Genomic DNA, 13,362 nt, shown 5'->3' on the forward strand with positions numbered 1-13,362 from the left:
ATATTTTCAATCTTCATAAATTATTTGAGATCCTGAGCAAGGACAGAGCAAAGCATGAACTGAAAACAAGGAACCTACTAATCCCACTCTGCCAGATTAACCAAACAAACCCATCATGCAACAACTGCAACAAGCATATGCAGTCAGAAGAGAATCATCTAATCAGGCAATCTCTCCTGGCAATTTGTAGGAAATTGGTTCGATAAAGGATCAAAGATACAACGGTTTGATTTCATTGAAAAAAAGCATTTAATAACCAAAGATGTCAACAAGCTAGAAGCACATTCACAAACAATTTTTTCCACAACAAAGAAAAAAACGATTGCCTTGGTATTGTAGAATCAAAAGTTTCATTACATAATCAACATTGCATCAACAAAAACAAAATTAATCACCAGATTCGCCAACAGAAAGAGGCTCCAGTTGCCTTCTCACAACCCCTCAACCAGGATATTTGAAGTATAAACAATTAGGTAGTTTGTCAGAGAATATTTCAGAAGCCAGAATTAAGCCAAAATTAATCACCATTCACAATTAAGTTTGTTGACAAGGACGGAAGGTGAGTCAAAATGGAACCTCCCTCGCAAAAGTAAAGACATCAGTACCAATGTGCTCTTGAAGTCACCCGGATGGGAGTAGCTTCTGTTTCTTGAGGTCCAAACGTCCTTGGTGAATTAACCTGTCTAAAACTGCTCATATCACAAAGTTCTCGATGACCTCTCATGTAAACGCTGTTAGTTCTGGCAAGTGTTCCATTCATTTCATTGACATAAACATTATTCGAATTTCCAAAGTTGGCATAGCTCAAGTCTGGACCATATCTAGAAACCATGCGGACATCTTCCAAATAATTTCTATATACCCTCAAATATACACTATTAATTCCAAAAGCGGGCTTTGCTCTACCCCAAACACTGTCCAAGTAAACAGCTCCAGGATTCTGAATGGCAACTGGGTGATTGACTCTGCTAATACTTCTTAGACGATCATCATCAATTTCAGTTGTATTAGTTCCACATCTTCCATAGGAAAAATCCATGTTTGATGTTGCATCCATCTTCTTTTTGCAGGCTTGCTTCAATTTTTGGATTTCACCAATCCTAAATTTGAACGTGCAACACTTACCCAAGGGAAATGTCTGGTCACACCTCGGTCCATCTCCTCTTTTGTTATTATAACCTGGGTAGTCTTCGATCTTAAAATTAGAACATTCTACCAGAATAAGAGAGTTCTTGGAAGCAAGTTCTTCAAGGTTCCACTTGCGAAATGGGCCTCCTGTTTTATGGCTTACATGAACTTCCCCATAGGGTCGAAGCATGTGGCTGGCATTTTTAAAGAAACCCTGCACTAGTTTCCTGTGCAAACTAAACCACGCATAATAGAAAAGATAGATCAGTCATCAAGGATCTTTAAACATTACCAACACTAAAAATAGCGGTATAAGGATGACATTCAATCATACATATTCTTTCTTTACACACCTTACAGTCTATGACAATACAGATGCTTACTTGGGTGTGTAGATGTCCTTTCTAGCATGGAAGTTAATACAACTATTAAGCTAGTAATGCATATAAAAATTTCTCTATTTAAACACCTTACGTTCTATGACAAAATGTGCACAGATGCTTACTTGGGTGTATGGATGTCCTCTCTAACCTGGAAGTTAGTACAACTATTAAGCTAGTAATGCATATAGGAAAAGAGAGTTCATGAGAAGCATTTAAAGTTGAAAGAACATCATAAACTTAATCAATATTTGGAATTTTAATCAATATAAATGGAATTTACAGAAAACACAAAAATGTAATATATTATAACTTGACTTTGTTCAAACAAACCAAGGCAATTATAGTCTGTCTGAATGAAAGAGCATAGTTATTATAGGTAGATAAACAATCAATACTAGCTTAGCATGTCCATAAAACCCATTGCTTATCAATATTAACTTCCACTGGCAAGCTTCAGCATTGCATTCTGTGCACAGTTGCATGTGCGAACTTTATCTGACCAATTTTCAACAACCTATGCCTGAGTCCAGGGAAAACTGTTCTCTTATTTAAATTTAAGTATAAGGACTCCTTGGATAGAAACAGTATTATTTTAAAAAAAAAAAAAAACATTTTCTGGATGGAAAGAATATTCACTAGAAAATGCAAACTTTAGGTGTATTTATACTTATCAAGCAATAACATCATCAGATGATGCCAATCCTTCTCAAGTCCTTCATGACAACTATCCAGTGGTTTTTCCCCCCTCCTCTTCCCCAAACCTCCTACACAAGAAAAGCACTTTCTCATTGTGGCTTTTCTGGTCTTTTTGCACTTGCTTGCATCATCCCAATCAGCTATTCATCAACATCATAAAAGAAGATATGAGAAATAAGATCAAAGGGGTAGAAGACTCAAAAAATAGTTAGATCCAATAGTTGGTTTAAGCAACCACCATGACTCTAGTTTGCCTTGTGCAACTTGAGAAATTCATCGAGGTTGCTACACAAAATAAAATAATTGTAACAAAAGCAAAGACAAGCCTGATTTGGAGGGAATTGCATTAGGGTACCAGCTTGCCGAATTAGTAGTCTCTTGTTTTGATAGAAATGACTTTGGTTCGACCCTGCCCTCACCACAACTCTAACATGGGCTTCCACCCATCCTATTTCTTAAAACAAGATAAAGGGAATCACGTTCATGTCTATGGTACTGATAGAGCCAATAGTCAAACTAGATATGATCCCATTAGTTTACTATTCATATTGCTACATATATAGTTTCTGCTTTGCTACATGATATCATTGCTTCATTAATTTCTTTGTAGTAACACTCAATTCTTAATTTTGCACCATCCTGTCACAAGAAACTCCTTTCCTACAACTGGTTTGACAGCAATTAGCTTATTATTTAAGATTGCCTCTAAACTTCTATCCTCTAAAATACTTGTTATCCATTCTTAGCACTATCTAGACTATATTCGCCGTGCATGCCCTTAAAGTTCTGTTTTAATTTGAGTTATTTCTCGCACAAAAATTGTCACTACAGCCGCAATTGTTGTCTGATCCACAAAAGAAGGATATATGTGTATACACACACACACACACACGCACACACATCATCAAATAGCAGGAACATTATCATCAAGGAGACAGAGACAAGTATGATTGAAGATCCATAACTTGCAAAAGTAGCAAGGAATAGAAAAGAGGAAGCTAAGATCTAATGAAATTTGGATAGAAGGTTAAAAGGCCTTATAGACCTAAAACTCAACTGCCCACAAAGGACAGAAGTGAATAGAGGCCCTAACATAAAATATTTCATAAAGAAAAAATTATGAAGCCAATTACATATATTTGCTAGTGTAGTTTGTTCTCATTTCATAATTAAGTATAACTATGAATGATGTCAACTGGATTTGCCCACAAAAATTTTAACAGAAACACAATTATTTTTAAGAGAATGAATGCCTACCATAGTTTATTTTCCTGTAGATGATAGTGTAACAGCTCATACAGATGCACTAGAATTTATACAATACACAATATGGCATTTTAAGCAATATTTATTAAATAAGATCATATGCAAGTTCATGTACTAACTTTCAGTAATTGGTCAAACAAGTCAGGACATTAATACAAATAATGTGAGTGACTAGTTATACATACTTGATCAATTTCATCTGTTCTTCCCTTCCTTTAAAACCTGCATGTGGAAAGTTGAACACAATCCTATCAAATTTATGCATCTTCAAATCAGTATGAAGTTTCATTTTTGTCGCATCAACACCATGTAAAATGGTTGCCCCCATCTTCTCCAGACTTTCCAAATGTGTCTTAGCTTTTGCATACTTGACCACCACAACATCTGATTCAAGGTGATATGAATATTTAAGAAAATGTAAGAAGGGTGAACCTCAAAGAACAAAAGGTTAAAACACAAAAATTATTTCTATGCAAAATCTGATGTTAGCATGGAAATGAGAATGACTTTCTTTCAGTGGTCAACTAACCAAAAGCGGGAAGTAACATCTTTGTAGCCAAATTCAGTATAGTTACCGGACTATGTTTGGATGCAGAAGATCTTATCAGACTGATATTCCAGTGAGTAACTATGGGACTCAAGAAAGTGAAAGTAGCCAGGGGACGACAAATCTCCATGGTCCAACTATTCCTCCTATGAAGTGATATATCTAATTCCCAAAAGAATAGAGATTAATTGTCACCTGGGCTCGAAGCTCCTCTGACAACTTCAAACCAGAAGTCTCCCGCCGCTGCCAGAAGATCTTATCGAACCAATAAGATCTTCCAGCATCCAAACATCCCCTTCAAGTTCCAATGTTGTTTCAACATCATGAGAACAGCACTCTTATAAAGAATAAACCCCCTAAAAATTGTTTCCTATGCAAGGATATATTGCAGCTGCTGAGAGTTAGCACTTAGCAGTATTTCCCCAAGGTAATGTTGGTAAGAGTTAAGCGACTAATCAAAGGTTAACCATGATCAGTATGTAACAGCCATTTTAAGAGGTCCTGACTCATGAAAGTAAAACCGAAAAATGGTTCTTATACAGTTATATCATCCAAAATTTGGTGCAGGGTGCGACGCGATGATCCTAATTGCCAGAATTATCCAGTAAAAAAAAAAAAAAAGTAAATCAAACACTTCCAATAAAATCCTGGAATAATTCCGATCTCATTAGAGCATCATTGAGAAAAAAGTATCCATTGTATTCCTTCGTCTCCCTTGCGGAATAAAATGCAAACCGAGCATCTATATAAATTCAGTCCGACCTATTTCTCCACTCAAATCACACAATGAAGAAAAATGACTAAAAAACGACACAACCAAGACTGAACGAAAAATAAATGAAAACACGAACATCCCATAAAAAAAGGGTCAAATCAAAGAACCAGCCACTATTTACCATCAAACCAGAAGTACCCACAAGCATTATCTTTTGCTTCCTAAAGTCGGTTAAAAACGCAGCAACTTAAATATCAAATTTAAATCCCAAAAAAAAAAAAGTCACAACCTGGACGAGACAATAAGCGAAAATTAGAAAATGGCAACACATAACACTCATCGACTTTTTAACTTCTAAAGCCTATTCATCATCAAGAAAGACGACCCATCAGCCCCCCATCTCCTTCATACATAAAGAAAGGAAAAAAAAAACAATGCATCTACAAAATCCATAAACATTACTAGTAATCCTGCATGCATTATCATACATACATACATAGATGCATTGGAAAATAGAAACAAAGAAAGAGGATCGAAGAAGAGGGGGATGGGGGAGATGACCATGTGAGTCCAGGGACGTGGCAACAATATTGGATGCAGAGCCAAAGGCATTGGCTAGAGAGAAGGAGAAGGAGAAGTCTCCTTCCCCCACCAACAGTATCTCGTGCAATGACGAGTAGTGCTTCACCCATATCACCTTCTCCGTCTCCTCCTCGTTCGCCTCTTCCTTGGCTTCTTCCGCATCCTCTGGTGAGAGCTCCCTTCTCACCCTTCTCTTTCGAGTTCTCATTCCCTTATCACTCCGCAAGAAGGTTTCAAGGCAGAGGTACAAAAAGAGGAATATTGAAGGGCGGATTTTCTTTTTTTTTCAAAAAAAAAAACTTTTCTGGTACTCTGCAAGAAGATTTTTTGCACCGTTTTATGGTGATATCATTAATTTATGTTTTGGGCGAGTGCCCTCGGTTCCTAGTTAATGACGATGTTGCCACGGATGGAGCCGCTTAGGTTCCCGGTCCGAGAGTTTCTCAACGTTAATTTTGAACATACCATTCGTGCCTTCCTTTATATACGCTAATTTTGATTGTTCGTAGGCAATTGCATGCTTGCCACGGAAATCTGAGTTTTGGTGTTAATTGTGCTTCTTATAAGTTTCCACTGTTCACCAAAAAAAAAAAAAAGTTTGTGCCATTGATACTTCGTAACAAGCAAATTTTATTTTATGGGCTGGGGAGTATACCTCCATTGTTTTCTTGCAAATTAGAGTGCTCATGCAGGCATCGCGGGGAAATTCTAAAGAAATGGTGAGCTTTGTAAGGTTGCTTGCACGAGTGGCCCCATAAACCGTTTTCCCTGCTAACTAATATTCGAGGCTCACAGGTTCGAGTTTGTGAGTTGAGCATGATTTTTATTGCGGTCAATCCTCCCATCGTCCGATCGTCGGTGTCACGCACCTGCAAGAAAAATTCTCATAGATAAGAGACGCCTTTGACAGGGACCCTCCGATAGTCAAGTCAGCGAGGAGCCTAGGCAACAGTGAAAAATCAGGAGCTCAACAGGAGAGAGCTAGAGAGAGAGAGAGCCCAAGAGCTTAGGGAGCTTCGCCTTACCAACACTGTTGCCTTACCTCATTTTATAATAGAACGCGGCATGGTCCTGCCATTAATGATGCAGACAACTGGGGAGTTGTCAAATCGTCGGAGGTTGTCAAAATCGCCGCAGACTGTCAAGTCGGCGTGGACTGTCAAGTCACTGGGATTGACCTATGTCCTTGATAGGACAACGCCCCTAGGATGGCCACACCGCATGTCCTTGTCAGGACAGCAGCCCATAGCAGTCGTACGGCGTTTGGGGGGGGGCTGACTGACTATGCGTCGGTATTCGGCAGCAGGACGTCGGATAATGACCCGGAGACACCGTCGGCTGGTCTGGTGCATTGCGGGAGTCGGACGTCGGCTGCCACCCCTCCGACAGTGAGTCGGTATTTCGGACTCGACCGCTTGGCCGGTCGAGAACAGTATAGGTCTGTTCGGCCGACATACCCCCGATCGGATATAGTCGGCAACCATTGTCGACAGTCGTCGATCGGTAGAGTCAGGCGTCGGTCGGACAGGTCCGATGGTAAGTCGGCGTGCAGGGGTCGGTCGGTATATCCCAACAGTTGCCCCCCACTCCTGAGTCGGATGTCGTGTTGGCCAGCATTTTCATATGGGTGACAGCTTCGGACGAAAGGAGTGGTTATCCATCATGTCACGCTCCAACTCTGGTGACCGTATCAATGAATGATCTGGTGTCAGACGTCCCATTGGGAACATGAGCCGCCATCTCCTTGGGAACATCAACCGCCATCTCCTTGGGAACATAAACCGCCGTCTCTTTAAGAACATGAACCACCGTCAGTTAGTGAATTTCGAGACGCGGCTTATCCGCCACGTGTCAAGGGGCTATTGGGCCGAAAATATTCTCGCGGATGGAGGTGACGTGGCTTAATCTGGAGGCGGGTGCGTCGAACAGTCGGACCGAGGAAGGGCTCGGACGCCACCATGTGTCGTCATCCGGGAAGCCCTCGTTCAGCGCACTTTCATCTCGACCATTGAAGGGCCTTATATATATGCGGCCATCTGCATCCAAAACTTCACTTTCTGCTGCAAATCTTTTTTTTTCTGGCACTGAGGCTCTGTCGAGTTGTCCCCCAGTTCCAGGTAGTCATCTTCATCCTCTTCCTTTGAGCTCTCCTCGAAGCTTTCTGTTCTTGTCTCCTTGCACCCTTCCTCCTTTGTCATTTTTCTTTTGTTCTTCTTTCTGGGACTAGCGTTATGGCTAGGACCTCTCCTCGAGGGAGTCAGTCGGGGAACCCGACTGACGACTCCCGATCGACCCCGGAGGTGGAGGTTTCTTCACTTTCAGAGGCGAACGTCGAACGGCTCAGGGAGCAGTACAGTATCCCAGAGCAGTTCGAGCTCTTCGCCCCTGGGGCTGAGGGACGGGTTAACAACCCGCCTCCAAGCCAGGTGGCCTTCTACGTCGAGGACCTTCGGGCAGGTCTTCGTTTTTCGATTCCGGAGTTCGTCCGGAACGTCTTGGATTACTACGGGCTCTGTCCGGTGCAACTGGCACCGAACTCAGTCCGGTTGATAATCAGCTTTGCCTTGCTGTGTCGGCTTTTGCCGACCTATCCTCGTATTTTTCTCTTTCGGACATTCTTTGTCCTCCGATCCCACTCGAAAGTCCGAGGGTGGTGGTTCTTTAGTCCCCAGAAAGGTCTCTCATTCATCACTGGTCTTCCATCGTTGATCCACGGATGGAAGAATCAGTTTTTCTTTGCTTCCTCCTCGCTACCTTAGGGGTTCCCTTCCCGCTGGGGCGACCCTCGGACTCAGCCGAATGAAAACAGTCGGGTGGAGGCTGAAGATCGAGAGGATTTTCACCGACTGAAGGATGTGTCGGTACCGAAATAAAGGGAGCTCGTCATCGAGCAAGCTCTGTACGACGCCGGCCTAACTTCGATTTTCCATTTAGGTACTGTTTGGTCAGTCGGTCGTTTTTATCTTTTTTATCTGTCTTTGGACTTGTGCTGATCCTCTATTAAAATTGCAGGCATGCCATCGAGGGTGAGGCTGACAGATGCCGACATTCGACAATATGCGGCGAGGAAGAGGCCGGCTACCGGGGCCGGACCCTCGCGGCCTCCCAAGAGGCCTCAGATAGCATCCCCGGCCGACATTGCGACGGCGGCAGTGCGGCCTGACTCCGAACGTGCGTCGGGCTATGAGCCGATTATCGCACTGTCGGTGCCGGCGATGCCACCCGAAGCACCGTCCGAGAAAGGGGTGGCTGAGGGAGCAGCCGAAGGGGTGTCGGCTCCATCGCTCACAGAAGAGGTTCGGGCCGAGACATGCGAGCCCGAACGACCTGCATCGACGGCCGTCGCAGCCTCGGGAGGGACCCAGTCAAGCTCGAGCTTCCCGTCTTTTTCTGATTTTCGAGCTTGGACGGTCGAACAAGGGAAGGCTCCGATGGCACCGGGCGACGACATAAGGTCGGCCGGCCGCGCCGCCTCATCCGTCGTCCAGCTTCCCGAAGGAGCGTCAGCCCTGGCCAACCATGACTTGGCCAGGATGTTGTGTCAGGCGACCATCTCCCGACCGATCGGGAGATCATGAGGAGTCGGCGGGTGACCGACATGCTTTCTTCCTTTTACCCGACTATGATCCAGGTGAGCTCCTCTTCTTCCCTTTTCATCTTCATTATTGTTTTCTATCAGTTCGATCTTCTGACAACCGGCCTGTTATTTGCAGCTGATCTACAACATGTCCGAGCTGGAGGTCGGGTATCGGAGGTTCGGCGATCTCTGAGCGGCCTGGAAGAATAGGGTCGAGGCCACCGAAGCTGAGAAGGCGACGTTGGTCAATCAGCTGAAGTCGTCGGTCGACCGGGAGGCTAGGCTCGAGGAGGAGATCTTCCGACTTACTAACGGCCTAGCCGCCTCAGAGGCCGAGCTTCAGTCGGCTCGGGAGCAAGTTCGGTGCAAGACCTGCTCCGTCCACCAACTGTGGTGCGAGCGGGATGGCTGCGTCAAGGAGCTTGAGGCCGAGCGCGAACAGCTTTGCGTTAGCCTGGAGAACCTCTCTAAGGCCGAGGAAAACTTGTCCTCCACCCAAGCTGACGCCGACATAGCGAAGACGGAGGCAGAGTCGGCCAAGGAGGCACTGAGTCGGGTAGTGGAGGACTTCCGAGGCTCGGACGAGTACCGGGAGGAGCTCTTGGAGAGCGGCTTCGCCTCCTATCGGGTGGGCTACGAGGACGCCCGGGATGCGATCCAGAGTCGGCACCCAGAGCTCGACTTGAGCGGCATTGTCCCTCCAGGGGCGGAGGACCAAGCCGTAGAGGGGGAGGCCGACCTACTGCCGACGGAACAAATTGCCGAAGGTGAGGCAGCTCCAACTCCCGATCCTTCCCCGACCCGAGTGGGCACACCGGTGGCTCCCGAACTCTATCCGGTGCAAGAAGTCGACTCCGACGAATAGTCAGAGCGTCTGCTCCGTTATCTTTGTATTTTTCATTTTCGTTTTGTCTTCGATGTTTGTAATCGAGCTTCATCCCAATTTTGTAGTCGGGCTTCGGCCCAATTTTGTAGCCGGGCTTCGGCCCAATTTTGTAAGTTATTCCAACTTAACAAAATCCAAGACTTTTCACACCTTTCTTGCATGCGGTCCAAAGTGATTGATCTGTCGAGCCATCCCCGAGTGTATAGGTCGTAGCTCCGACATACTTCGTTAGGACGTTCGGTAGGGTGTAGCATAGCCGATCAAAGTGGTTAGTAGCATGCGCCGTGCCAAAGTCAGTGCGAGCCCCGATCGTAGGTCGGCATCCCAATGGTTGAGTGTCGCACCGATTGTAGGTCGAGTGCCCGCCGCCCGGGCGTGTTCGTTAGGCCGAGGGTCGGCCAATCACCAAACGTAGCTCGTCGGCACGATCATCCCGTAGGGCCTGATAGTCGAGTGGTGTTCGATGTATTCGGATGGGATAACGATGATAAGTCGAATATCCGTTGTCCGACCCTTGATCGGGCGTGCACGTCGGGATATGTGATAAACGGTGGCAAACCGAATATCCTTCGATCGATCGTGATCGAGTCAGTTCGTCGTAAGTCGAATACTCATTGCACAGACCTTGTCGGGCAGGTACGTCATGGCGTATGATAAACGGTGGCAAACCGAATATTCTTCGACCGGTCGTGACCAAGTTGGCATGTCGCAAACGCGACTGCGGTTGTCCTGGCGTTTCACCCAAGCTAGCCAATCGCGGTAGTCGAAGCCTCTTGCCCTTAGAGGCGAAGGCCGTTGGTTCGGTAATCGAGCCGTAGGCTCGACGTAGATCCATAGATTCGACGATCATGTCGTTGATTCGACGTAGAGTCATAGATTCCCGACAAGATGTTAGGACCAATTTAGGGCGTCGAGGCTCGTACTTTTGTCAAGAGCCGACTTTCGACGGAGAGCCAAACTTTGTAGACTCTGGAGTTTTGAAATTGTATTGTATTCCGAGCAAGGAGGGCATACAGAACTCATTGATAATACAATTTCAAGTTGTCAGCATTTCAAGTCCGAGGAATGGCCATCCCTTCCAGGGTTTCAAGTCGGTAAGCGCCCGGCCTACAGGTGTCTGCAATCTTGTAGGGTCCTTCCCAGTTTGGGAACAGTTTCTCTTGATCCTGAGGCTTCGAGATTTCTGCCTTCTTCAAAACCAGATCTCTGGGTCTGAAAAATTTTGGCTGAACTTTAGTATTATAGTATCGGGCCACCCTTTGTCGGTAGGAAGCCATGCGGAGTTGAGCCTCGCGTCGAAGCTCGGGCAGGAGGTCCAAGTCGGCCCTCCGACACTCAGAGTTGCCCGGTTCACAGTATTGCTCAACCCTAGTCGATGGTAGCCCGATCTCTAGTGGGATCATTGCTTCCGTCCCATAGGCCAGGCTGAAAGGAGATTCTCCGGTCGGGACCCGGGGTGTCGTTCGGTATGCCCACAGGATCGAGTGCAACTCTTCGACCCAGAGGTCTTTGGCTTCGTTCAGTCGGATCTTCAACCCATGCAGAATGGTTCGGTTGGTCACTTCGACTTCTCCGTTGGACTGTGGATGGCCGACCGAGGTTAGCCTGTGCGTGATATGGAATCTCGCATAAAACTCTCTGAAATCATTGTTGTCGAATTATCGCCCATTGTCGGTGATGATGGTGTGCGGTGGCCCGAACCTAAAGATGATGGCTTTCCGGACAAAGTCTTCCATCTTGCGCTCGGTGATCTGCGCCAAGGGTTCGGCCTCCACCCACTTGGTGAAATAATTGATGGCGATAACTATAAATTTTTTCTGACCAGACGTCGGAGGGAAAGGATCGAGTATATCGATCCCCCATTGGGCGAAGGGCCAAGGGGCGACGATGGTGGTCAGTTGGTTGGCGGGCCGGTGTTGTAAGTTAGCGTAGTTCTGACATGGCTCGCACCTCCGAACCAGGTTAGCTGCATCTTTCTTCATGGTGGGCCAGTAGTAACTTTATCGTAGGACTTTGTAGACCAAGGATTTGCCCCCCAGGTGGCTCCCGTAGATCCTTTCATGCACCTCCATGAGTGTGTAGTCCGCATCCGTCGATCCTAGGCACCGTAGCAAAGGAAGGGAGAACGACCTTTTGTAGAGTCGTCCGTCCATCATGACATATTGGGAGGCCATCCACCGGAGTCGTTTGGCTTCCGTGGGGTTTTCGAGGCTGGTTTCGTCAGTCAGATATTGAACGATCGGGTCCATCCAGCTTGGCTCGGCCGTCAGTTGTAGTACCTCCTCAGCACTGTTGATGCTTGGTTGCTCGAGGCTCTCCACAAATGTCCGACCCAAAGTGCCGTAGGCGGATGTTGCGAGCCTAGAGAGTGCGTCGGCCCGAGCATTTTTCGACCTGAGAATGTGGGAGATCTCGAAATACTTAAGGTGTGCCACGAGATCTCTGACCTTCTGGAGATACTTCATCATGGTCGGGTCCCACGCTTCGAATTCGCCTCTGACCTGCCCCACAATCAGCTGGGAGTCGGAGAAGACTCTGAGGCTGTCGATCCCGAGCTCCTCCACCACCCTCAAGCCGGTGAGGAGCACTTCATACTTGGCTTGATTATTGGAAGCCTTGAAATTGAATCGGAGGGCGTACTCGGTAACTACTCCCTCCGAGTTGGTGAGCAGGAATCTAGCTCCGCTCCCTTGGGCATTGGAAGCTCCATCTATGTGTAACACCCAAGTTGGTCTGGGGTCAAATTCAGAAGCCGCGGCTCCTTCAGAGTCCCCGCCTTCCGACGTATGGTCGGTTGTCGGGCATTCCGTAATAAAGTCGGTCAGGACTTGGGCTTTCAATGTGGGTCGCGGTCGGTACTGGAGGTCAAACTCGCTTAGCCTCACCGCCCACTTCGCCAGTCGTCTTGATGCGTCGGGGCGACATAGGATCGCCCTCAGGGGCTGGTCGGTGAGAACCACGATGGCGTGTGCCTGAAAATACGGACGGAGTTGCTGTGCAGATACGACCAAGGCAAATATCATCTTGTCTGCCTTTGAGTATCGAGTTTCGGCCCCGTGGAGCACTTTGCTGATATAGTATATGGGCTGGTGAGTTCGGCTCTCGTTCTCCCGGACGAGTACCGAACTAACTGCCTCTGGGGCGGTGGCCAGATAGAGGTACAATGTTTCTCCGGCCTCTGGCTTCACAAGCAGAGACGGAGAAGTCAGGTACTTCTTCAGATCTTCAAAGGCTTGCCGGCACTCATCCGGCTATGAGAAGTCTTTCGTCTGCATCAGGGTTTTAAAGAACGGGAGGCACCTCTTAGCCGACCGAGAGATGAATCGGCTGAGTGCGATGATCCTTCCATTGAGCTGCTGCACCTCCTTTTTGGTGTTCGGGTGCCGCATGTCGATGATCGCCTTTATCTTTTTGGGGTTGGCTTCGATTCCGCACTGAAAAATGAGGAACCCGAGAAACTTTCCCGAAGCTACCCCGAAGGCGCACTTAGTCGGATTTAACTTTATCCGATGTCGCCGAAGAGTGCGGAAGGTTTCTCCCAAGTCTTGAAAATGATCTGAAGCTTGCGCGCTCTTCACCAGC

The 13,362-nt window shown here is 46.5% G+C and overlaps 1 protein-coding gene across 1 annotated transcript; it reads right to left on the reverse strand.

Annotated features, from left to right (window-relative positions):
• Positions 1 to 332: 332 nt before the first annotated feature.
• On the reverse strand, positions 333 to 5,525 carry LOC105060606 (heavy metal-associated isoprenylated plant protein 41). Its single transcript, XM_010944394.4, has 3 exons — positions 5,297 to 5,525; positions 3,659 to 3,857; positions 333 to 1,364 (listed from the first exon to the last, which is right to left on the reverse strand). The coding sequence occupies exons 1-3, from the start codon at positions 5,523 to 5,525 to the stop codon at positions 599 to 601; spliced, it is 1,194 nt and encodes a 397-aa protein (XP_010942696.1). The 3' UTR covers positions 333 to 598.
• Positions 5,526 to 13,362: the final 7,837 nt, after the last annotated feature.

This window comes from Elaeis guineensis, chromosome 1 (genome assembly GCF_000442705.2).
Source record: "Elaeis guineensis isolate ETL-2024a chromosome 1, EG11, whole genome shotgun sequence".
NCBI classification, from domain to species: domain Eukaryota; kingdom Viridiplantae; phylum Streptophyta; class Magnoliopsida; order Arecales; family Arecaceae; genus Elaeis; species Elaeis guineensis.